Below are 26,418 nucleotides of genomic sequence, written 5' to 3' on the forward strand. Positions count from 1 at the left end.
ACAGACCCAGAGCCTCGCCATCGATCAGAGTGAACGTACAGACCCAGAGCCTCGCCATCGATCAGAGTGAACGTACAGACCCAGAGCCTCGCCATCGATCAGAGTGAACGTACAGACCCAGAGCCTCGCCATCGATCAGAGTGAACGTACAGACCCAGAGCCTCGCCATCGATCAGAGTGAACGTACAGACCCAGAGCCTCGCCATCGATCAGAGTGAACGTACAGACCCAGAGCCTCGCCATCGATCAGAGTGAACGTACAGACCCAGAGCCTCGCCATCGATCAGAGTGAACGTACAGACCCAGAGCCTCGCCATCGATCAGAGTGAACGTACAGACCCAGAGCCTCGCCATCGATCAGAGTGAACGTACAGACCCAGAGCCTCGCCATCGATCAGAGTGAACGTACAGACCCAGAGCCTCGCCATCGATCAGAGTGAACGTACAGACCCAGAGCCTCGCCATCGATCAGAGTGAACGTACAGACCCAGAGCCTCGCCATCGATCAGAGTGAACGTACAGACCCAGAGCCTCGCCATCGATCAGAGTGAACGTACAGACCCAGAGCCTCGCCATCGATCAGAGTGAACGTACAGACCCAGAGCCTCGCCATCGATCAGAGTGAACGTACAGACCCAGAGCCTCGCCATCGATCAGAGTGAACGTACAGACCCAGAGCCTCGCCATCGATCAGAGTGAACGTACAGACCCAGAGCCTCGCCATCGATCAGAGTGAACGTACAGACCCAGAGCCTCGCCATCGATCAGAGTGAACGTACAGACCCAGAGCCTCGCCATCGATCAGAGTGAACGTACAGACCCAGAGCCTCGCCATCGATCAGAGTGAACGTACAGACCCAGAGCCTCGCCATCGATCAGAGTGAACGTACAGACCCAGAGCCTCGCCATCGATCAGAGTGAACGTACAGACCCAGAGCCTCGCCATCGATCAGAGTGAACGTACAGACCCAGAGCCTCGCCATCGATCAGAGTGAACGTACAGACCCAGAGCCTCGCCATCGATCAGAGTGAACGTACAGACCCAGAGCCTCGCCATCGATCAGAGTGAACGTACAGACCCAGAGCCTCGCCATCGATCAGAGTGAACGTACAGACCCAGAGCCTCGCCATCGATCAGAGTGAACGTACAGACCCAGAGCCTCGCCATCGATCAGAGTGAACGTACAGACCCAGAGCCTCGCCATCGATCAGAGTGAACGTACAGACCCAGAGCCTCGCCATCGATCAGAGTGAACGTACAGACCCAGAGCCTCGCCATCGATCAGAGTGAACGTACAGACCCAGAGCCTCGCCATCGATCAGAGTGAACGTACAGACCCAGAGCCTCGCCATCGATCAGAGTGAACGTACAGACCCAGAGCCTCGCCATCGATCAGAGTGAACGTACAGACCCAGAGCCTCGCCATCGATCAGAGTGAACGTACAGACCCAGAGCCTCGCCATCGATCAGAGTGAACGTACAGACCCAGAGCCTCGCCATCGATCAGAGTGAACGTACAGACCCAGAGCCTCGCCATCGATCAGAGTGAACGTACAGACCCAGAGCCTCGCCATCGATCAGAGTGAACGTACAGACCCAGAGCCTCGCCATCGATCAGAGTGAACGTACAGACCCAGAGCCTCGCCATCGATCAGAGTGAACGTACAGACCCAGAGCCTCGCCATCGATCAGAGTGAACGTACAGACCCAGAGCCTCGCCATCGATCAGAGTGAACGTACAGACCCAGAGCCTCGCCATCGATCAGAGTGAACGTACAGACCCAGAGCCTCGCCATCGATCAGAGTGAACGTACAGACCCAGAGCCTCGCCATCGATCAGAGTGAACGTACAGACCCAGAGCCTCGCCATCGATCAGAGTGAACGTACAGACCCAGAGCCTCGCCATCGATCAGAGTGAACGTACAGACCCAGAGCCTCGCCATCGATCAGAGTGAACGTACAGACCCAGAGCCTCGCCATCGATCAGAGTGAACGTACAGACCCAGAGCCTCGCCATCGATCAGAGTGAACGTACAGACCCAGAGCCTCGCCATCGATCAGAGTGAACGTACAGACCCAGAGCCTCGCCATCGATCAGAGTGAACGTACAGACCCAGAGCCTCGCCATCGATCAGAGTGAACGTACAGACCCAGAGCCTCGCCATCGATCAGAGTGAACGTACAGACCCAGAGCCTCGCCATCGATCAGAGTGAACGTACAGACCCAGAGCCTCGCCATCGATCAGAGTGAACGTACAGACCCAGAGCCTCGCCATCGATCAGAGTGAACGTACAGACCCAGAGCCTCGCCATCGATCAGAGTGAACGTACAGACCCAGAGCCTCGCCATCGATCAGAGTGAACGTACAGACCCAGAGCCTCGCCATCGATCAGAGTGAACGTACAGACCCAGAGCCTCGCCATCGATCAGAGTGAACGTACAGACCCAGAGCCTCGCCATCGATCAGAGTGAACGTACAGACCCAGAGCCTCGCCATCGATCAGAGTGAACGTACAGACCCAGAGCCTCGCCATCGATCAGAGTGAACGTACAGACCCAGAGCCTCGCCATCGATCAGAGTGAACGTACAGACCCAGAGCCTCGCCATCGATCAGAGTGAACGTACAGACCCAGAGCCTCGCCATCGATCAGAGTGAACGTACAGACCCAGAGCCTCGCCATCGATCAGAGTGAACGTACAGACCCAGAGCCTCACCATCCTTCTTCCACTGAACGTACAGACCCAGAGCCTCACGATCGATCAGAGTGAACGTACAGACCCAGAGCCTCACCAACGAGCTCGTACTCTGCTCCGAGAGTGAACGTACAGACCCAGAGCCTCACCAACGATCAGAGTGAACGTACAGACCCAGAGCCTCACCAACGATCAGAGTGAAAGTACAGACTCAGAGCCTCACCAACGATCAGAGTGAACGTACAGACCCAGAGCCTCACCAACGATCAGAGTGAACGTACAGACCCAGAGCCTCACCAACGATCAGAGTGAACGTACAGACCCAGAGCCTCACCAACGATCAGAGTGAACGTACAGACCCAGAGCCTCACCAACGATCAGAGTGAACGTACAGACCCAGAGCCTCACCAACGAGCACGTACTCTGCTCCGAGAGTGAACGTACAGACCCAGAGCCTCACCAACGATCAGAGTGAACGTACAGACCCAGAGCCTCACCAACGATCAGAGTGAACGTACAGACCCAGAGCCTCACCAACGAGCACGTACTCTGCTCCGAGAGTGAACGTACAGACCCAGAGCCTCACCAACGATCAGAGTGAACGTACAGACCCAGAGCCTCACCATCCTTCTTCCACTGAACGTACAGACCCAGAGCCTCACGATCGATCAGAGTGAACGTACAGACCCAGAGCCTCACCATCGAGCTCGTACTCTGCTCCGAGAGTGAACGTACAGACCCAGAGCCTCGCCATCGATCAGAGTGAACGTAAAGACCCAGAGCCTCGCCATCGATCAGAGTGAACGTACAGACCCAGAGCCTCGCCATCGATCAGAGTGAACGTACAGACCCAGAGCCTCACCATCGATCAGAGTGAACGTACAGACCCAGAGCCTCACCATCCATCAGAGTGAACGTAAAGACCCAGAGCCTCACCATCCATCAGAGTGAACGTAAAGACCCAGAGCCTCACCATCCATCAGAGTGAACGTAAAGGCCCAGAGCCTCACCATCCTTCTTCCACTGAACGTGCAGACCCAGAGCCTCACGATCGATCAGCGTGAACGTGCAGACCCAGAGCCTCACCATCGATCAGCGTGAACGTGCAGACCCAGAGCCTCACCATCGATCAGCGTGAACGTGCAGACCCAGAGCCTCACCATCGATCAGCGTGAACGTGCAGACCCAGAGCCTCACCATCGATCAGCGTGAACGTGCAGACCCAGAGCCTCACCATCGATCAGCGTGAACGTGCAGACCCAGAGCCTCACCATCGATCAGCGTGAACGTGCAGACCCAGAGCCTCACCATCGATCAGCGTGAACGTACAGACCCAGAGCCTCACCATCGAGCCTGTGCACCGCTCAGATTGAACATACAGACCCAGAGCCTCACCATCGATCAGAGCGAACGTACAGACCCAGAGCCTCACCATCATGCCCGTGAACCGCTCCGAGAGTGAACGTACAGACCCAGAGCCTCACCATCGAGCCCGTGCACCGCTCCGAGAATGAACGTACAGACCCAGAGCCTCACCATCGAGCCCATACTCCGCTCAGAGTGAACGTACAGACCCAGAGCCGCAGTAGAAATGGGTCTGAGATTGGAGCGCAAGACACAACTTCATAAAAATTATGATATTGAACAGATTTGTACGGACTCTATGTGGTGTGATCCTGGTGGCAGGTCCTTTTGGGCACCCATCACCTCGCATGAGGGGTGCCAAGGGGTTGTCATGGCAGCCAGGTGCCCACTAAACGCCACCATCTTGGTGATCCTGTCAAGTCTAAGTGCTCAAACTATACCTAGGAGAGTTTTATATATAAAGAAAAAAAAGAAAAAACCCACGACACCCTCAAAAAACTTATTTACTCATTTTATAAAAAAAAAGTAGTTTATTTAAAATAAAATCTTTGTATCATCGTGTCAGTAAAAAAAACAATCAAAATGTAGAATTAACACAAAAAAATCATTTTAACCCCTTAATAACATCTGACGTACTAATACGCGTCTGTGCCCTGGGACTTAAGAGCCAGACCCGTATTAGTACGTCATCGCGATCGCGCCCGCACACAGGCTGTGCGGGCGCGATCGCCGCCGGGTGTCAGCTGATTGTCACAGCTGACACCCGGTACTATGTGCAGGGAGCGGTCACGCACCGCTCCCAGCACATTAACCCCCGCGATGCTGCGATCGAAGTCGATCGCGGCATTGCGGGGGCAAGGGGAGGTGATCGGCGATACTCACCTCCTCTTCCGGCTTCCAGCGCAGTCTGCAAAGGCTTCCCGGGTGTTGCCATGACGACCCGATGTCGTCATGACAACATCCGGGTCACCAGAGAGCAGGAAGATTGCTTGGACATGCGCAGTGCATCTCCAAGCAATCTTCACACTGTGCACTTCTGACAGCTTGCATGGCATAGGGATGGTGCTCCATTCCTGTGCCATGCAGGCGATCAGAAAAAAAAAGTGAAAGTCCCAGAGTGGGACAAAGTAATAAAGTGTATAAACTGTGTGAAAGTGGGAAAAAAAAAAAAAAAAAAAGTGCAAAAATATTATAAAAAAATAAAAAAAATAATACACCAAAAATAAAAATATAATGTACCCATCAATAAATATTATTATAAAAAAAATAAAAAAAAAACAATAAAAGTACACATATTTGGTATCGCCGCGTCCGGAACAACCTGACCTATAAAACTGTCCCACTAGTTAACCCCTTCAGTGAACACGGTAAAAAAAAAAAAAAAAAAACCAAGCAAAAAACAATGCTTTATCACCATACCGCCAAACAAAAAGTGGAATAACACGCGATCAAAAAGACGCATATAAATAAAAATGATACCATACTAAAAAATATTTTTTTCTATAAAATAGCTTTTATTGTGTATAAGCGCCAAAACATAGAAAAATGATACAAATGTGGTACCGCTGTAAACGTACTGACCCGAAGAGTAAAGCTGCCTCATCAATTTTACCACACGCGGAACAGAATAAAAAAAATAAAAAAAAAACAATTCCTGAATTGTTGGTTTTTGTTTATTCTGCCTCCCAAAAATCGGAATAGAAAGCGATCAAAAAATGTCACGTGCCTGAAAATGGCACCAATAACAACGTCAAGTCATCCCGCAAAAAACGAGCCGTCACATGACTGTCTGCCAAAATCTGGAAAAATTATAGCTCTCAAAATATGGCGATGCAAAAACTAGATTTTACAAAAAATGCGTCTTTTAGTGTGTGACAGCTGTCAGTCATAAAAACCCCATATGATTCTGGCATTGCTGTAATCACACCGACCCGAAGAATAAAGTCGTCTAATCACTTATACCGCACAAGGAACGGCGTCAAAAATAAACTCTTGAGTTAGGATTGGGCTAGGGTTAGGGCTGGGTTTGGGGCTAGGGTTGTGCTGGGGCTAGGGTTGTGCTGGGGCTAGGATTGTGCTGGGGCTAGGGTTGTGCTGGGGCTAGGGTTGTGCTGGGGCTAGGGTTGTGCTAGGGTTAGGGCTGGGGTTGGGATTTTTTTCAAAAGTAAGAAAAAAAGATGACGATATGGCGACTAGTGCTGAGAGCAAGTGCTCGCTACTTGAGTTTGCATCGGGTGCTCTGGTATGCATTTAGTATCGTGGGTATTTGAGTGACATGCTCGAGTCTCTGCCCCATATGCTTCGCGGCCAAAAAACTTTATGGGGATTGCCTGCCATGCACGAGCGATCCCCGCATGTTTTTTTTTGGGTGTCTAATAACCGTGAAACATGCGGAGCAGGGACTCGAGCATGTCACTCGAGCACTTGAGCAAACTCAAGTAGCGAGCACTTGCGCTCAAGAATAATGAAAACTTATTCAATATGATGACCTAATGTAAACAAATAATGTGCCGTACCTCTGGGTTCAAAATGTTCACTATACACCTTAATAAAATCTTTGAGGGGTATAGTTTCCAAAATGGGGACACTTGTGGGGGAGCTCCACTGTTTAGGCACATCACGGGCTCTCCAAACGCGACATGGTGTCCGCTAACAAATTGAATGGAAAATCGGCTCAAATTGTTAGCGGACGCCATGTTGCGTTTGGAGAGCCCCTGTGTGTCCAAACATTGGAGCTCCCCCACAAGTGACCCCATTTTGGAAACTAGACCCCCCAAGGCACCTATCTAGATGCATAGTGAGCACTTAGAACCCCCAGGTGCTTCACAAATTGATTCGTAAAAATGAAAAAGTGAAAAAAAAAACACTTTTTCATTTTTATGAATCAATTTGTGAAGCACCTGGGGTTCCAAGTGCTCACTATGAATCTAGATAGGTGCCTTGGGGGGTCTAGTTTCCAAAATGGGGTCACTTGTGGGGGAGCTCCAATGTTTGGGCACACAGGGACTCTCTAAATGCAACATGGTATCCGCTAACAAATTGAATGGAAAATCGGCTCAAATTGTTAGCGGACACCACATTGCGTTTGGAGAGCCCCTCTGTGCCCAAACTTTGGAGCTCCCCCACAAGTGACCCCATTTTGGAAACTAGACCCCCCAAGGCACCTTTCTAGATGCATAGTGAGCACTTGGAACCCCCAGGTGCTTCACAAATTGTTTCGTAAAAATGAAAAAGTGAAAAAAAAAACACTTTTTCATTTTTATGAATCAATTTGTGAAGAACCTGGGGTTCCAAGTGCTCACTATGAATCTAGATAGGTGCCTTGGGGGGTCTAGTTTCCAAAATGGGGTCACTTGTGGGGGAGCTCCAATGTTTGGGCACACAGGGACTCTCCAAATGCAACATGATATCCGCTAACAAATTGTCGGCTCAAATTGTTAGCGGATATCATGTTGCATTTGGAGAGTCCCTGTGTGCCCAAACATTGGAGCTCCTCCACAAGTGACCCCATTTTGGAAACTAGACCCCCCAAGGCACCTATCTAGATGCATAGTGAGCACTTGGAACCCCTAGGTGCTTCACAAATTAATTCGTAAAAATGAAAAAGTGTTTTTTTTTTCACTTTTTCATTATTATGAATCAATTTGTGAAGCACCTGGGGGTTCCAAGTGCTCACTATGCATCTAGAAAGGTGCCTTGGGGGGTCTAGTTTCCAAAATGGGGTCACTTGTGGGGGAGCTCCAAAGTTTGGGCACAGAGAAGCTCTCCAAACGCAATGTGGTGTCCGCTAACAATTTGAGCCGATTTTCCATTCAATTTGTTAGCGGATACCATGTTGCATTTAGAGAGTCCCTGTGTGCCCAAACATTGGAGCTCTCCCACAAGTGACCCCATTTTGGAAACTAGACCCCCCAAGGCACCTATCTAGATGCATAGTGAGCAGTTGGAACCCCCAGGTGCTTCACAAATTGATTCATAAAAATGAAAAAGTGTTTTTTTTTTCACTTTTTCATTGTTACGAATCAATTTGTGAAGCACCTGGGGGTTCCAAGTGCTCACTATGCATCTAGATAGGTGCCTTGGGGGGTCTAGTTTCCAAAATGGGGTCACTTGTGGGGGAGCTCCAATGTTTGGGCACACAGCAGCTCTCCAAACGCAACATGGTGTCGCTAACAATTTGAGCCAATTTTGCGTTAAATTTGTTAGCGGACACCATGTTGCATTTAGAGAGCCGCTGTGTGCCCAAATATTGGAGCTCCCCCACAAGTGACCCCATTTTGGAAACTAGACCACCCAAGGCACCTATCTAGATGCATAGTGAGCACTTGGAACCCTCAGGTGCTTCACAAATTGATTCATACAAATGAAAAAGTGTTTTTTTTTTCACTTTTTCATTGTTACGAATCAATTTGTGAAGCACCTGGGGGTTCCAAGTGCTCACTATGCATCTAGATAGGTGCCTTGGGGGGTCTAGTTTCCAAAATGGGGTCACTTGTGGGGGAGCTCCAATGTTTGGGCACACAGGGACTCTCTAAATGCAACATGGTGTCCTCTAACAAATTTAACGGAAAATCGGCTCAAATTGTTAGCGACACCATGTTGCGTTTGGAGAGCCGCTGTGTGCCCAAACATTGGAGCTCCCCCACAAGTGACCCCATTTTGGAAACTAGACCCCCCAAGGCACCTATCTAGATGCATTGTGAGCACTTGGAACACTCAGGTGCTTCACAAATTGATTCATAAAAATGAAAAAGTGTTTTTTTTTTCACTTTTTCATTGTTACGAATCAATTTGTGAAGCACCTGGGGGTTCCAAGTGCTCACTATGCATCTAGAAAGGTGCCTTGGGGGGTCTAGTTTCCAAAATGGGGTCACTTGTGGGGGAGCTCCAATGTTTGGGCACACAGCAGCTCTCCAAACGCAACATGGTGTCGCTAACAATTTGAGCCAATTTTGCGTTAAATTTGTTAGCGGACACCATGTTGCATTTAGAGAGCCGCTGTGTGCCCAAATATTGGAGCTCCCCCACAAGTGACCCCATTTTGGAAACTAGACCCCCCAAGGCACCTTTCTAGATGCATAGTGAGCACTTGGAACCCCCAGGTGCTTCACAAATTGATTCGTAACAATGAAAAAGTGAAAAAAAAAACACTTTTTCATTTTTATGAATCAATTTGTGAAGCACCTGAGTGTTCCAAGTGCTCACAATGCATCTAGATAGGTGCCTTGGGGGGTCTAGTTTCCAAAATGGGGTCACTTGTGGGGGAGCTCCAAAGTTTGGGCACACATGGGCTCTCCAAACACAACATGGCGTCCGCTAATTATTCAAGCAAATTTTACAATCAAAAAGTCAAATAGCGCTCCTTCCCTTCCGAGCCCTGCCGTGCGCCCAAACAGTATTTTTTCCCCAAATATTGGGTATCTGCGTGCCCAGGGGAAATTGCACAACAAATTTTGGGGTCCATTTTTTCTTGTTACCCCTGTGAAAATAAAAAAAATTGGGTCTAAATTAACATTTTTGTGAAAAAAGTTAAATGTTCATTTTTTTCTTCCACATTCAAAAAATTCCTGTGAAGCACCTGAAGGGTTAATAAAGTTCTTGAATGTGGTTTTGAGCACCTTGAGGGGTGCAGTTTTTAGAATGGTGTCACTTTTGGGTATTTTCTGTCATAAAGACCTCTCAAAGTGACTTCAAATGTGATGTGGTCCCTAAAAAAATGGTTTTGTAAATTTTGTTGGAAAAATGAGAAATCGCTGGTCAACTTTTAACCCTTATAGCTCCCTAACAAAAAAAAATTTTGGTTCCAAAATTGTGCTGATGTAAAGTAGACATGTGGGAAATGTTATTTATTAACTCTTTTGTGTGACATATCGCTCTGATTTCAGGGCTTAAAAATTCAAATTTTGAAAATTGCAAAATTTTCAAAATTTTCGCCAAATTTCCGTTTTTTTCACAAATAAACGCAAGTGATATCGAAGAAATTTTTCCACAATCATGAAGTACAATATGTCACGAAAAAACAATCTCAGAATCAGGGGGATCCGTTGAAGCGTTCGAGAGTAATTACCTCATAAAGTGACAGTGGTCAGAATTGTAAAAATTGGCCCGGTCATTAACGTGCAAACCACCCGCGGGGCTTAAGGGGTTAAATCTTCACAAAACAATAAGTTCCGGCTATCGGGCAAGAAAAAAAAAAAGGCCGCGGTGGTAAGGGTTAATCACATGCCGAACGGAAGAGAAAAACCACCTGGTCACTGAGGGGTTAAGCGCGCCTCGCGGATGGCGCGGACGGCCGGCGGTCACCTCTCCCCCCTCTCACACACGGCGGGGTCTCCCACCACTCACACGGCAGAGCCTCCCGCCATTTCTCCCCTCCACACATACACAAGCACGTACGTACCGGCGGTCACAGCGCAGCTCCCGCTCCCCCGGGTGTTCTCTCTCCCACACCCGCCTCAGGCCTCCACATCAACCAACGATACTAACGCTCAGGCCTGGAGTCCGTGCGGGAACTAACTGGCAACACGCCGCCAGAGACGGCCGCTCCGCCCTACGTCAGCACGTAGTCACGTACGAGGAGGAGGGAAACATGATCGACGTGTGGGACGTCAGGATTCAGCGTGGAACGCAAAGAACGTGGTGACGTCGCGCTTGTTTATGCACGCAGCTGGCTGGAGGAGCGGCTGGGTTGATGTCGGCGCTGTCTGGAGCCGCCCCTCGGGGCCCCTCCGCTCTTCTCCTGGGCTGAGTAAGAGCTCCGACTGCGGGTGAGGCTGCGGTGCTCCCGGGGCGGGGGTCCGGCTGCGGTGCGGGCTCCGGCGGCAGGACAGCTCTCTTACTATTGGCTGGACGCGCGGCCAATGCCTGACAGAGCAGCCGAGCGGCCAGTCATCAGAGGCCTCCTCCTGTCACAGGGCGCAAGCCTGCGCCCGTCACGTGATGTGCTCTGTGTGGGCGGACGGCACGTGGGTACAGTGCTAGGGGGCGGGGTCCATGGGGGTCTGAGTGCTGCCCCCGGGGTACTGGCCGTTCTAATACCGCCATGAGGCATTTGTGCTGCGTAACTGGGGTCCCACTGTGCCCTGACCAGTCTAATACCGTCATGGGGCGTCTTGGTTGATTAACTGGGGTCCCACTGTGCCCTAGCATGTCTGTGTGCGCTCCCCGGTGTGCTGTGCGTAACCGGGGTCCCCCTCAACACCCAGCTGTTCACCTGGCCCCGTGCTTCTCTCCCTGGTCGGCCCGGCACCCCCCACCTTGTGCCCTCGTCTTTACATCGCCCCCGTCTCTCTCCGGCGTCCCCCCCCCCCCCTTGTCTCTCCGGCACCTCCACCTCAGTCCCCTTCTCTCTCCAGCGTCCTGTCCCCCCTCGGGCCCCCGTCTCTCTCCGGCGTTCCCTCCTCGTGCCCCATCTGTTTCCGGTGCCCCCGTCTCTCTCCAGCGCTGTCCCTCGAGCCCCCGTCTCTCTCCGGCGTTCCCACCTTGTCCCCGGTCTGTTTCCGGTGCCCCCGTCTCTCTCCGGCGCTTCCCCCTCAGGCCCTGTCTGTTTCCGGTGCCCCCATCTCTCCGGCGCCCCACCCCCTCGGGTCCCCGTCTCTTTCCGGCGCTTCCCCCTCGGGCCCCCATCTCTCTATTGATCACCTATAGGGAGGACACGGTGCCACCTGTAGTTGCCTTGCAGACAGGGCATAGCTCATCTATCGCACCCTATGTGCTGCTGATCTCACTGCATGGTGTATTCTACTTTTTTTAGACACTGAACCTCCCCTAAGTAATGCAATCCAAACATCACATCACTAACACTACAGCTCGGCCCCTCTCCATCAGGGGAACATCCCCCTTCCCCCATCGGTAGGTGATTTCTCAAAGATTTACACTGTGGTCGTTCCTTTTTCCTCAGGATGAAGACATTGTTTCAGGAGATCAGAGCTTCCATAAAGAACAACTCTGATCAGGACCGCTCCTTCTGGAGGCCGGTACTCCCATGGGGAGGAGTGTTCACCATTAGAGCCGGCAGGAAGGCTGTGTCCTGTATGCCGCTGTACGTGGAGATCACGCTGAAGAACACCTGCACCATTGATGGTTTCTTAATGCTGCTGTATGTTATCTTACGCGAGAATCACACCTTCCCCCGGGAGCTGTCGCTATACTTGGGCCGGGAGTTTGTAGATTGCTTCCTTCATCTGATGGACACCTACAGCTTCACCTCTGTAAAGTTACTGTGGATCTGGGACAAGATGGAGAAGCGGCAGTACAAATCGGGGATACACAAGGCCACTCTGGAGATCGACCTGTTTGGTAATGAGCATGAGAATTTCACCCGAAATCTGGAGCGTCTTATGGCCACGATGCAGGAGAGTTACTGCTCCAACTCCAGGTGCCCGCTCCGTGCCAAGGAGAGCCACATGCAAACCATCCTCATCAAGTAAGGGACAGCTCTCTACTGGCAGTGGTGGTGGGGGGCTGTCTGATAGTCTCCCAGTATTGGGCCACTGGAGGTCGGACCATGAGACAGGTGCTATAAGTCCTGCTCTGGTTATAACTGTGTATTATATTTGCTTGCGCTTGGGAGGGGGGGGACTCTGCTTGCACTGGAGGGAGGTGGGATACAGGACGTTTTAGCATTAACATAATGAAACTCTGATAAAAGGATAGTCAGTTTGTTGGCACTGGCTGCCTTCTTGCTCTAGGTACTATGTTCTACAGTATCTGGCCAAATTCAAACGTCGATGATTTCTGATCTGACCATGGGTCTTCTGACCCAAACTCCACAGCCTCATGGGCATAAGTGAGGCTGCCAAGTTCAGGAGCTCATCTCCACCCCCTCTTTTCCGCCGATCTCCTTTGTCCTCCTCCTCCGCCGATCTCCTTTGTCCTCCTCCTCCGCCGCTCTCCTTTGTCCTCCTCCTCCGCCGCTCTCCTTTGTCCTCCGCCGCTCTCCTCTTTCCTCTTCCTCCTCCTCCTCTTTCCTCTTCCTCCTCCTCTTTCTTCCTCTTTCCTCTTTCTTCCTCTTTCCTCTTCCTCCTCTTTCCTCTTCCTCCCCTTTCCTCTTCCTCCCCTTTCCTCTTCCTCCCCTTTCCTCTTCCTCCCCTTTCCTCTTCCTCCCCTTTCCTCTTCCTCCCCTTTCCTCTTCCTCCCCTTTCCTCTTCCTCCCCTTTCCTCTTCCTCCCCTTTCCTCCTCTTCCTCCCCTTTCCTCCTCTTCCCTCCCCTTTCCTCCTCCTCCTCCCCTTTCCTCCTCTTCCTCCCCTTTCCTCCTCCTCCTCCTCTTCCTCCTCCTCCTCCTCCTCCTCCTCTTTCCTCCTCCTCCTCTTTCCTCCTCCTCCTCCTCCTCCTCTTTCCTCCTCCTCCTCTTTCCTCCTCCTCCTCCTCTTTCCTCCTCCTCCTCCTCTTTCCTCCTCCTCCTCCTCTTTCCTCCTCCTCCTCCTCTTTCCTCCTCCTCCTCCTCTTTCCTCCTCCTCCTCCTCCTCTTTCCTCCTCCTCCTCTTTCCTCCTCCTCCTCTTTCCTCCTCCTCCTCCTCCCCTCTTTCCTCCTCCTCCTCCTCTTTCCTCCTCCTCCTCCTCTTTCCTCCTCCTCCTCCTCCTCTTTCCTCCTCCTCCTCCTCTTTCCTCCTCCTCCTCCTCCTCTTTCCTCCTCCTCCTCTTTCCTCCTCCTCCTCTTTCCTCCTCCTCCTCTTTCCTCCTCCTCCTCCTCTTTCCTCCTCCTCCTCCTCTTTCCTCCTCCTCCTCCTCTTTCCTCCTCCTCCTCCTCTTTCCTCCTCCTCCTCTTTCCTCCTCCTCCTCTTTCCTCCTCCTCCTCCTCCTCTTTCCTCCTCCTCTTTCCTCCTCCTCTTTCCTCCTCCTCTTTCCTCCTCCTCTTTCCTCCTCCTCTTTCCTCCTCCTCTTTCCTCCTCCTCTTTCCTCCTCCTCTTTCCTCCTCCTCTTTCCTCCTCCTCCTCTTTCCTCCTCCTCCTCCTCTTTCCTCCTCCTCCTCCTCCTCCTCTTTCCTCCTCCTCCTCCTCTTTCCTCCTCCTCCTCCTCTTTCCTCCTCCTCTTTCCTCCTCCTCTTTCCTCCTCCTCTTTCCTCCTCCTCTTTCCTCCTCCTCTTTCCTCCTCCTCCTCCTCTTTCCTCCTCCTCTTTCCTCCTCCTCCTCCTCCTCCTCCTCTTTCCTCCTCCTCCTCCTCCTCCTCCTCTTTCCTCCTCCTCCTCCTCCTCCTCCTCCTCTTTCCTCCTCCTCCTCTTTCCTCCTCCTCCTCCTCTTTCCTCCTCCTCCTCTTTCCTCCTCCTCCTCCTCTTTCCTCCTCCTCCTCTTTCCTCCTCCTCCTCTTTCCTCCTCCTCCTCCTCTTTCCTCCTCCTCCTCCTCCTCTCTCCTCCTCCTCTTTCCTCCTCCTCCTCCTCTTTCCTCCTCCTCCTCTTTCCTCCTCCTCCTCTTTCCTCCTCCTCCTCTTTCCTCCTCCTCCTCCTCTTTCCTCCTCCTCCTCCTCTTTCCTCCTCCTCCTCCTCTTTCCTCCTCCTCCTCCTCTTTCCTCCTCCTCCTCCTCTTTCCTCCTCCTCCTCCTCTTTCCTCCTCCTCCTCCTCTTTCCTCCTCCTCCTCCTCTTTCCTCCTCCTCCTCCTCCTCTTTCCTCCTCCTCCTCCTCTTTCCTCCTCCTCCTCCTCTTTCCTCCTCCTCCTCCTCCTCTTTCCTCCTCCTCCTCCTCCTCTTTCCTCCTCCTCCTCCTCCTCTTTCCTCCTCTTTCCTCCTCCTCCTCCTCCTCCTCTTTCCTCCTCCTCCTCCTCCTCTTTCCTCCTCCTCCTCCTCCTCTTTCCTCCTCCTCCTCCTCCTCTTTCCTCCTCCTCCTCCTCCTCTTTCCTCCTCCTCCTCCTCCTCTTTCCTCCTCCTCCTCCTCTTTCCTCCTCCTCCTCCTCCTCTTTCCTCCTCCTCCTCCTCCTCCTCTTTCCTCCTCCTCCTCCTCCTCCTCTTTCCTCCTCCTCCTCTTTCCTCCTCCTCCTCCTCTTTCCTCCTCCTCCTCCTCCTCCTCCTCTTTCCTCCTCCTCCTCCTCCTCCTCCTCTTTCCTCCTCTCTCCTCCTCCTCCTCTTTCCTCCTCTTTCCTCCTCCTCCTCCTCTTTCCTCCTCCTCCTCCTCCTCTTTCCTCCTCCTCCTCCTCCTCCTCCTCCTCTTTCCTCCTCCTCCTCCTCCTCCTCCTCCTCCTCCTCCTCCTCTTTCCTCCTCCTCCTCCTCCTCCTCTTTCCTCCTCCTCCTCCTCCTCCTCCTCTTTCCTCCTCCTCCTCCTCTTTCCTCTTCTCTCCTCCGCCGCCGCCTGTTTTGTGTCAATATAGTGCATGATTTAATGTATTGGGGTTGTCAGCTGAGCTCAGTAAGAGTAAGGGTATGTGCACACGATGCAGAAATGAAGCAGAAAATTTCTGCATCATTTCTGCATCTCCCTGGCAGAAAAAACGCATGCAGATTGTGCATGCGTTTTTCCTGCAGAATACATGCGGATCCACATGCAGATTCACATGCGTTTCCGCATGCAGATTGACAAGCGCTTTCCAGGCGATTTTAGCATCACCTGGAAAGTGCTTGACAACTAGGTCACACTGTATAAATCCATGCAAACGGCATGGATTTATATAGTGTGACCCGAGAGAGTGTATATACTTACCTCCGATGGCCTGCGCTGTCCTGCTTTACAAAGTTCCCGGCTGCCGGCAACTTTGAATTGAAAGACCTGCCGACGTCAGCGTCACGTGACCCGTCACATGACTCTGACGTCAGCGCAGGTCCTACAACTCACTGCAAGTGCCGGGAACCAAGCAGGAGCGCTGCGCGGGCCGACAGAAGGTAAGAATACATTTATTTTTTATTTTATTCTTTTTTTACAGCTTTTTTAATGGTACCTGGGTGTGGATGAGACTCTCCTCTCCTCCACACTCGGGTACCATCCGCATATTAGAACGCGCCAATAGCGCAAGTACAGATGCTGTCTTGCGGAATTGGCGCGTTCTAATGCAAGTCAATGGCGGCGAAATCGCCGCGTTTCCGCAAAATTAATTGACATGCTGCGGATTTTTCACCGCAGCGTTCACGCTGCGGAAAAATCCGCATCATGGGCACAGCACATGCGGATTTCCATTGGGGAACATTGCTTCCCTTCTACCATGCGTTTTTCATGCGTTTCCGCAACTGCAAAAACGCCGCGGAAACGCATGAAATACGCATTGTGTGAACTCAGCCTTAGTCTGTCTATAAAGTCCAGACAAACTTCTGCAGCCAGTTTTACTTCATCAGCATTCTGCCAGCTCTATAGGCACAGGAATGTACTTTTCATTTCCCAGTAGGTATTGCTCTCTCCATTGCCCATTGCCTTTCCTGAACTATAAGCCAGCCTCTTTGCTATGCCTGCCATGTCCACTGGTCTCCATCTTGCAGCTGTGTTGTACCTTACAGGTCATCGTCTCACCTGTGTCCTGTTTCCCCTCAGCCCTCCCCACGACATACCACACGGAGACCTCATTCAGATGGCGGTGGACGAGTTGTTTTGTTATCGGATTGAAGTATGTGAAGAGATCGGGTAAGTGACCTCCCGGGACAAATACATAATAATAATAATAAAGAAAATACATTCTGCCCAAAAAGTAGTTACTTAATATAAAATAAAATTGTAATTTTTGCAATTTTCCCACTGCCCACGGAGTTTTCTCTAATAACCCCCCACGACAGCACGCAGGAGGATGTAAACCCACCCTAATAGGGACAGGAAATACGAAGAGGTTTAAATATCCCCTCCCACATCCTCCCTCCAGTGTTATTTCCTGTCCCTATCAGGGATGAAGAGGTCATCCCTGGTGTGCTGGGCCGGCGACAGGCACTGGGGGAAAGCTACTAGCTGGGCAGCGGAGGATCGAGCGGTCTTTACCTCTCCTCCTATGGGCGCTGCTCCCATCTCCTCCGGATTCGGGACCCCCTCCTGCAGTCCACGCTCTCAAGCAAGGTCTGCTGGATCTTCTGACTGGAGGCCTCTCTGAGCTCTCTGGTCCATCTCCTCCTCCTCTCCCCCGCTGGATGCGCAGTCGATGCCGGCTCCAGGATGTGGAGTGCACGCCGCGGCGCCGGAAGTAACGCCGGGTGGTGGATGATGACGTAATTTCCGGCAGTTTGCGTTCCACTGTGGACCGCATCAAAAAGCTATGGGGAAAAAAGAGCGGAATGCCAGCAGTGATCAGAAATCTTCACCTGGACACCGGGGGAGGAGCCCTCTAAACAGAGGGAGGCGCTGGTCCGGTCGCCCATAAAAGGAGCCCTGGACAGTAAGACCTCTACAGGTAGGACAAAACCATGTCTGTTGAAGCTTCTCACTCTGCATCTGTATAGCCCAGCGCCGGTCCGGTCCCAGTAAGTATGGCACTGGTCGTCCATCTCCCAGATTCAGGAAATAGTGATTATAGCTCCCCTCCCCTTCTCCCCTCTCTTGTAGGGGGACAAGGAACCTGCATCTGGAGAAAAAGTTAAACCGTCACGGAGATCAAATCCTCCTTCGCCTCAGTCACCCTCCCTACGCCCTCACCTAGTCATGGTTCTACATCTACTCCCTCAGCAGCCAAGAGCAAACCCCTCAATATAGGGGTAAGGCAAAACAGGACGATGGAGCTACCCAAAAGGTAGAGGAGGCAAAAATCTTTTTCTCTCCCAAAACCAACGTCCGAACAGACCATGATGTCAGGACAGTCGGGGGCCGCATCTCGAATTTTCTCTCTCAGTGGAAAGAAATCTGCTCAGACCCATGGGTCCTGAGGGTTGTCCAGTTCGAAGTAAAAATACATTTCTCCTCCTATCCTCCAGAGAGGATAAGGTTAACACCGCTCTCCTCTGAGTGGTTAGGCCACCCTGATATCCTGTCTTACAGACCTATTGTCCTCAGGGGTGATATCCCTGGTTCCTACACGAGAGATAGGCACAGGACATTATTCCAGACTCTTCCTAATAAAAAAAACCAAATGGCTCACACAGAGTTATGATCAATCTAAGGCCACTGAATCAGTATATCCACTACCAACGATTCAAGATGGAATCCATCAGGTCGACGGTCCCCCTGATAGGACAGGACCATGTAATGGCTACATCGACCTCCAGGATGCATATTACCACATCCACTTCACAGGAGGTTCCTAAGATTCGCAGTGGCTCAGGGGGATCAAATAGTCCACTATCAATTCAATGTTCTCCCATTTGGAATTTCATCAGCCCCCCGAATATTTACAAAAGTCATGGCTTATATCAGGGGTCAGAACATTTCAATAGTACCATACCTCGATGACCTGTTATTAATCGGGCCCTCAGTACCAGTACTCCGAGAACATCTACAGTTGACCACTCAGATCCTATCGTCTCAGGGCTGGTTAGTGAACCAGAAAAAATTCGATATGGGTCCCTCCATGACATAAACATTTCTAGGAGTACTATTGGATTCCCACAGCCAGATGTCATTCCTGCCCAAACAAAAACAGGTCATGATAAAAGCAAAAATCAATGTCCTAAGGAGCAGAAGATCAGTATCATTAAGAGATGCCATGTCGGTCCTCGGGTCTATGACATCCTGTATTCAGATGGTGGCCTAGGCTAAGGCGCATGCCCAAACATTACAGACCCACATCCTTACAAATTAGGATGGATCCCCATGGTCTCTGAACAGGAGAATCCCTATACCACCACGGGTAAAGACCTCTCTATTCTGGTGGCTGAACAGGAAAAATCTGAACACAGGAGTACAATGGATCCAGAATCCGCTGGTAACCATAAAGGTGGATGCCAGCAAAAAGGGATGGGGAGCCATGGTCTCCCAAGAGCTATTCCAGGGTATATGGACCAAAGAGGTGAGCCAACGCTCATCAAATTTCAGAGAACTAAAAGCCGTAGAGGAAGTCCTCAGAGCAGCAGAGCCTCTGGTCCTGAAATATCACATTCAGATACTTTGAGACAATATCGCCACGGTAGCCCACCTTCGTCATCAAGGGGGCACAAGATACGAAAGCTTAAAAGCAATCTCAGCAAAAATATTCTCCTGGGCCAAAGAACATCTTCTATCCCTATCGGCTCTTCATATCAAAGGTTCAGTCAATATCCAGACCGACTTCTTAAGCAGAACAAAGATTCATCCAGGAGAGTGGAGCCTAAACACAGACGTCTTCCAGATGTTAGTCGAGAGATGGGGCTATCCAGAGGTAGATCTCTTCGCCGGACACCAGAACGCGAAAGTACCTCAATATTTCTCTCTGGATCCAAACGGCCCTTGCCTGGGTGTGGACGGATTCGCTTACAAATGGGAATTCAAACTAGCGTATGCCTTTCCCCCACTACCTATCCTTTCAAAAACCTTACAGAAGGACCGGAGTAATCCTAGTGGCCCCTCTCTGGCCAAAAAGGAGTTGGTTCAGAACGTTAACCAGTCTGAATGTGGAGAACCTTCTAATCCTTCCTCCCATCAAGGATCTCCTTCTCCAGGGACCGATTCACCATCCGGATCCCGAGAGACTACATCTAACTGCCTGGCTTCTGAATTCCTGATATTAAAGATGAGGCTCTCAGAGAAAGTCATCAAAACTCTCCAGAACAGCAGGAAACCTGTAACGAACACCATTTACCATAAGATGTGGAAAACCTTCTTAAGGTGGTGTGCACGCACTTGCCCAGACCCTCATAGGGCTAATGTGGCCCATATTCTAGACTTTTTACAAGAAGGTCTGGACAAAGGTCTCAGACCTAGTACTCTTAAGGTCCAGGTAGCGGCGTTGAGTTCATACTTCGATCAAAGACTAGCAGAACATCAGTGGGTGAGAAGACTTATGACAGCAGCCACCCGCATCCACCCTAGAGTAACAGACCTGGTTCCCCCCTGGGACCTTAACATTGTTCTGAAAGGGTTAACCCTTCCACCCTTTGAGCCCTTATCAACCATAAGACTGGACAGGCTGACCTGGAAAACGGCTTTTCTGGTGGCAATAACTACAGCCAGAAGAGTGTGTGAACTACAGGCCCTTTCGGTCAACGAACCCTACCGGAGAATCCTGGAAGATCGTCTAATTTTCCAACTTGACCCTTCATTTCTACCTAAGGTGGTCTCAAATTTCCACAGATCTCAGGAGATAATCCTTCCATCTTTTTGTGACAACCCAAAAGACAAAAAAGAGATGGAATTCCACACTCTGGACGTTCGGAGAATAGTACTGCACTATCTTCACGAAACCGAAGAAGGAAGGAAAGACAAGAACCTATTTGTCCATACACAAGGTCCAAACAGGAAAGAAAGCAGCAAAATCCACAATAGCCAACTGGATTAAGAGGGCGATTACGGAGGCTTACCAGATCCAGGATCTACCTCCTCCAGCAAAGCTCAAGGGCGATATCTGTCTCCTGGGCTGAAAAAGCCAGCGCATCCATCGAACTGATTGCAGAGCTGCCACATGGTCCTCAATTCATACTTTTTCCAAACACTACAGACTAGACCTAATGTCTGTTGGAGATTTAGCCTTCGGAAGGAAGGTCCTTCAGGCTATTGTCCCTCCCTAGTATATCTTTGGTATACCTCCTGTGTGCTGTCGTGGGGGGTTATTAGAGAAAATAGAATTAGACTTACCGGTAATTCGGTTTCTAATAACCCACCACGACAGCACGGGTAATTCCCTCCCCCTTGCTTATTGTTTGTACGACAGCTTGATCAGTAGGAATAAAAATTAATTTGAAGCATCTATACTCTTGTGGTCCTTTGTAATAACACTGGAGGGAGGATGTGGGGGGGCTATTTAAACCTCTTCGTATTTCCTGTCCCTATTAGGGTGGGGTTACATCCTCCTGTGTGCTGTCGTGGTGGGTTATTAGAAACCGAATTACCGGTAAGTCTAATTCTATTTTCAGCAGTGTCATTATCAGCAGAGGCACGTGTACAATGACTGATAGCATCTCTATATACAGTAGATATCACAGGATCCACCATTCACAATAGGTGATGTCACAGCTCACCTCCTTCTCCTCCTGTACAATGACTGATAACACCTCTATATACAGTAGATAACACAGGATCCACCATTCACAATAGGTGATGTCACAGCTCTCCTCCTCCTGTACAGTGGCTGATAACATCTCTATATACAGTAGATAATACAGGATCCACCATTCACAATACGTGATGTCACAGCTCCCCTCCTCCTGTACAATGACTGATAACACCTCTATATACAGTAGATAACACAGGACCCACCATTCACAATAGGTGATGTCACAGCTCTCCTCCTCCTGTACAGTGGCTGATAACATCTCTATATACAGTAGATAACACAGGATCCACCATTCACAATACGTGATGTCACAGCTCACCTCCTCCTGTACAATGACTGATCACACCTCTATATACAGTAGATAACACAGGATCCACCATTCACAATAGGTGATATCACAGGTCACCTCCTCCTCCTGTACAATGACTGATATCATCTCTATATACAGTAAATAACACAGGATCCACCATTCACAATACGTGATGTCACAGCTCACCTCCTCCTCCTGTACAATGACTGATCACACCTCTATATACAGTAGATATCACAGGATCCACCATTCACAATAGGTGATGTCACAGCTCACCTCCTTCTCCTCCTGTACAATGACTGATAACACCTCTATATACAGTAGATAACACAGGATCCACCATTCACAATAGGTGATGTCACAGCTCTCCTCCTCCTGTACAGTGGCTGATAACATCTCTATATACAGTAGATAATACAGGATCCACCATTCACAATACGTGATGTCACAGCTCCCCTCCTCCTGTACAATGACTGATAACACCTCTATATACAGTAGATAACACAGGACCCACCATTCACAATAGGTGATGTCACAGCTCTCCTCCTCCTGTACAGTGGCTGATAACATCTCTATATACAGTAGATAACACAGGATCCACCATTCACAATACGTGATGTCACAGCTCACCTCCTCCTGTACAATAACCTTTGCACATGCTCATTTCCTTCCCGTTTATCGGCTCGTGTAAATGAGGCACCGTCTGCTAATCTCCAGCTGTTTCCGCCCTGTGTGATCTGATGATTACCTTTGTTCTGTGAGAGTAATCTTCGTGTCTTGCAGATGTGGCTGCCTGAGAGAATTTTCCCAGAGAATATTCTGTCACGGGGCGCCTCCGTTTGTTATTTTAAACATGGAACAGTGGAAGTCCGAAGACCTGGCTTATGTACCGTACTACCTGGACTTATCCGCCCATAAGTAAGTAAAGAATGATCATCATCTCTGTATTTGGTGCACTGACCAATTGCACTTCCTCACATGTCCAAAGACCACCAATTCCACCTAACAGTCAAGGGGTCCCTGAGGTGGGACCTTCCCGTTAAGACATTTAGATATTCTTTGGATATGCATGCTTCATCTCTAATTTTCAACTGTCTCTGAGCTAGGGAGTGGAAACTAGCTGCAATGATGTCTCTTATACTCAGCACACACACAGATGAGACTCTCCTGCTCCCCTGTCTCTATGCAGTACATATCAAGAAGCTGAAGCCGCAGGGAAGACCTGATCGAGCTGTACTGAGCAGTCTAGCCATGAATCCTGCTCTGGGGTGAGATAAAACACGTACTTGAAGCAGCATTGTCTCTCTGTTGCCCTCTAGCAGCATCTTTTTCTTTTCCCACCTCTATGCAGAACATGTCAGGAAGCAGAAACCGCATGGCAAAGCTTATAGAGCAATAGTGAGTAGTGTAGCTGTGTATCCAGCACCGGGGAGAGATGAAACACATACTTGAAGCAGCATTGTCACTGTATCCCTCTAGCAGCATCGCTTTCCACTCCCATCTCTATGAAGCATGTCAAGAAGCAGAAACTTCATTGGAAAACATTATACTGTAATATTGAGCAGTGTAGCTGTGTATACAGCACTGGGGTGAGATAAAACACGTACTTGAAGTATCATTGTCCCTGAATCCTTCATGCAGCATTTCTTTGCAGCACATGTCAGGAAGCAGAAGCCTCATGGAAAATATTATACAGCAATATTGAGCAGTGTAGCTGTGTATCCAGCTTCGGAGTTGGATTAAACATGTACTTGAAGCAGCTTGTCTCTCTGTATTCTTCTAGCAGCATCTCTTTCCTTTCCCATCTCTATGCAGCACATATCAGGAAGCAGAAGCTTCATTGGAAAACATTATACAGTGGTATTGAGCAGTGTATCTGTGTATCCAGCACAGGGGTGCGATAAACACTTGATGCAGCAGTGTCTTTCTGTCTTTCTTTAGTAGCATCTCTTTCTGGTACCCTCTCCATAGGCTTTTATGGGTAGTGAGTGAGTGAGCTCATACTAACAGGGGCTTTTATTACTCACATCTCCCGTCTCCTGAGCTCCCCGTACCAGAGTTGAGTTTTACACGGTCATAAGCTGAAGTTATCCTCTGAGAGACGCTCAGAAGAAGGAAGATTAAAAGTTATGAACGAGCTCACCAGCGGATTCTCAGTTAACTCAGTCCGCAGCTGACAGTGGCTATAGAAGGCAAACGGTGCAAAATTTTTAATGCAACCCAATTGCAAAACTGATTTTTATCCAAAAACACATGCATTTACAGAACCAAAAAAGCACCCCTCTCCCCAAAGGTGTCTATATTCTTTAAAATTACGAACCCCTTTAATTGGGCCGGATGCTAGAAATGGGATAAGTCATTTACTTGTGTTATTTTTTTATTTTATGTTTTATCTAATCTGCTCCAGGTATCTTCTAGAAGGCGCCACTCTTTTTAACAAGGAGGAGCACCATTACTCCGCAGCCTTCCAGATCGACGGCTACTGGATGCACTACGACGGCCTCAGGAATGTAAACTTAATCCTTTTACACAAACCTCCGGAGCTGCTCCTCCTCTCGTCGCTGGTCTACGTGCGAGCAGCAGAGAAGTGACCAAAATGATTTCATTCTTCTTTATTTTTTTTTTATAATTGTATTTTTTCAAGGTACAATTTTGGAAAAAAGTGGATTATTTTTTTTTATTATTTTTTAAAGTTACATTTTTGTAATTGGTATAAACTTTAATCATGTTGGTGCTAAAAAAAATATTGTAATAACAGTGCAGTTACGCTGCTTGTAACCTCTACAAAGTAGACACCGGATCATCTAGGCGAGTCCTGGAGCCGGTAACATCGCTGAGACCTAAGGGATCTTATAATACGAGGTGTTGGTGACTTCAGGATTCTATATTTTGTACTGTAGACGGGGGCCAGACTCGCTCTGGATTGATGCGGGTTTGACATTGCATCTGGAACCTAAGCCCGACACGTTTTGCTTTAAATTAAAGCATATGTTCACTCCCGCAAGCAACATTATATTGTTGATATATACATATAATCCATATTATACTCCAGAGCTGTATTTATAATTCTGCCAGCTTCAAAATCGCTGAAGCAGTCAGGAGAGATTTACTAAGGTAAATACAGCACCAAGTGTCAACCAAAAAAAAAAAAAAAAAAGCATTTAAAAAAAGTCAATTACCCATACTGTTTAGACAAGGGTTTTTGACGTTTTACAATAACAAACAGCAGAATTGTGATTGCAGCTCTGGAGTATAATACAATTAAAAAAAAATAAATCAAAATCTGGATCTGTGCACTTTGTAAAAAAAAAAAACATATTACTTACGTCGTTTAGAGACGAGCATAGCCTTCTAAGAGGTTTTCCAGAGCCGAAATCATAGTTCAGCGTTACCGCAAATCCCTGAACTCCCTCAATCCCAGAGGTGGGGGAGTTTGGCTTTCAGGCACGGGCGGCAGCGCTCTGTGGGATCGTACTTTTAGGCATCTGTATGATGACTTGCTAAAAGTAGAGAGGAGTTTCCGCCTTTTCGACTCCGTAAATTCTTCAGATTGGAGAAAAGTATTTCTCAAGCTAATTTCAGCACTTAAAGGAACACTGAGAATAGAAAATGCACAAGAGTGTCCCAAACATTTTTTTTTTCTTTTTGTCCTTTGATCCAAGTTTTTCATATTACAGTTACTAATATTATACAAATAAATGTATTAAAAAATGGGTCCCAATAGATCAGCCATTTCTTCTATTTATCAAACTTGTGTCTGGCTGCGAGACAACTAGCTGCAGCAGGAACCTCCCCCATATTTACCAAACTTGTGTCTGGCTGCGAGACAACTAGCTGCAGCAGGAACCTCCCCCATATTTACCAAACTTGTGTCTGGCTGCGAGACAACTAGCTGCAGCAGGCAGGGCTGTGGAGTCGGTAAGCCAAACCTCCGACTCCAACTACGGCTCCATCATACATGGCTCATGTTTAAGTGATAAATTTACTGTAGCACAGATTCATCTCAGCTAAAAGTCTAGACCCTTAGATCAGGAATAGGACAGACATTTATAGGACATTTCATAACGTTCCCAAATTCTTATGAAAAAATATTCCCCACAAACTGCATTGAACTACTGTACCCAATTTATTATATATTTTAGGAGTTAGTCGGTCCATTTTATACAGTCTCCGACTCCACCAAGATGGACACCGACTCCACAGCCCTGGCAGCAGGAGCCTCCCCACATATTTACCAAACTTGTGTTTGGCAGTGAGACAACTAGCTGCGGCAGGAGCCTCCCCCCCCCCCCCCCCTCTAAGGTGTTTTCGGTAGGACAAAAAAATAAAATAAACAGGAAAGTAAGTATTCCTATTAAAAGGGGTTCAACCCTCGTCTGGTCCATATGCCTTATAAGAGCTGGTAGCTTTTGAGTGGGGGGGGGGGGGGGGGGGGGAGATTGTATCCTTCTGCGCCACCACCACATTTATGCTATATCCTGCAGATATAGCACCTTCATCTAAGTGGGGCTTGTCCTATTTGTCAGTTTCCCTTTTTAAGAGTTAATTTTTTATTTTATGATTTTTTATTTAATAGGTGTACATTGAGGTTTCTTACCGCAGCGAAGCAAATCTTACCTAGAATAATCTGCAGAATGAAATCCCGACAGGTAACTTGTAATGTTCTGTATCGTCCAATGTACCGGAGCAATAATTAATCGTAGAAAAGTATGGAGTTGCAGAATGTAAACCGTTTACATGGCATCACGTAATGTAGAGGCGCGGCAGATGTGTAACGCCATACACTAGTCCTGTGCGATCACGTTCCCAATATTGTCCTTGTCGTATCATGTAGTCAACGTTTTACAGGGATCTTGTCACTGACAGCTTGGATATACTTTAGCTATTTCTCCGTAGGGGTTTTGCTTCTGTAACCTTGGTCGATCGTTTGGTTGAAGGGTCAGAAGTCCCCTTTTGACATCCAGCACCACCGCTGATCAACTGTTCCCAGTATCGGTGGCTTGAACTGCTCAGATACAGAGCTGCACAGCAC

At 49.1% G+C, this 26,418-nt stretch overlaps 2 protein-coding genes across 3 annotated transcripts in view; one reads left to right on the forward strand and one right to left on the reverse strand.

Moving 5' to 3' along the window:
* Nucleotides 1-10,654, reverse strand: part of PRPF39 (pre-mRNA processing factor 39) — a 34,973-nt gene extending 24,319 nt beyond the window's left edge. The window contains exon 1 of the mRNA XM_073638583.1: nucleotides 10,464-10,654. The gene's annotated coding sequence lies outside the window, so the exon portion shown is untranslated. The remainder of the gene's footprint in view (nucleotides 1-10,463) is intronic.
* A 14-nt stretch (nucleotides 10,655-10,668) lies between these two features.
* On the forward strand, nucleotides 10,669-24,564 carry DORIP1 (dopamine receptor interacting protein 1). Of its 2 annotated transcripts, none has more exons than XM_073638584.1 (5): nucleotides 10,669-10,830; nucleotides 11,964-12,488; nucleotides 16,510-16,599; nucleotides 22,170-22,304; nucleotides 23,794-24,564. In XM_073638584.1, exons 1-5 carry the CDS (start codon nucleotides 10,721-10,723, stop codon nucleotides 23,975-23,977), a joined length of 1,044 nt encoding a protein of 347 aa, XP_073494685.1. In that variant the 5' UTR covers nucleotides 10,669-10,720; the 3' UTR covers nucleotides 23,978-24,564. The 2 variants fall into 2 exon arrangements, with proteins under 2 accessions (XP_073494685.1, XP_073494686.1); XM_073638585.1 differs by having other exon boundaries at nucleotides 10,693-10,811.
* The last annotated feature ends 1,854 nt before the right edge of the window (nucleotides 24,565-26,418 follow it).

Source organism: Phyllobates terribilis, unplaced genomic scaffold, assembly GCF_046119375.1.
Source record: "Phyllobates terribilis strain yellow unplaced genomic scaffold, ASM4611937v1 Scaffold_7__3_contigs__length_470593459, whole genome shotgun sequence".
Taxonomy (NCBI): domain Eukaryota; kingdom Metazoa; phylum Chordata; class Amphibia; order Anura; family Dendrobatidae; genus Phyllobates; species Phyllobates terribilis.

What these genes read in the sequence shown, in the direction of transcription:
- DORIP1 (XM_073638584.1), top strand. Translation starts at nt 10,721, where the DNA reads ATGCACGCAGCTGGCTGGAGGAGCGGCTGGGTTGATGTCGGCGCTGTC. An exon ending in ATGCAAACCATCCTCATCAA is followed by an intron (nt 12,489 to 16,509) that starts GTAAGGGACAGC and finishes GTTTCCCCTCAG; the next exon opens with CCCTCCCCACGACATACCAC. An exon ending in CTGGACTTATCCGCCCATAA is followed by an intron (nt 22,305 to 23,793) that starts GTAAGTAAAGAA and finishes AATCTGCTCCAG; the next exon opens with GTATCTTCTAGAAGGCGCCA.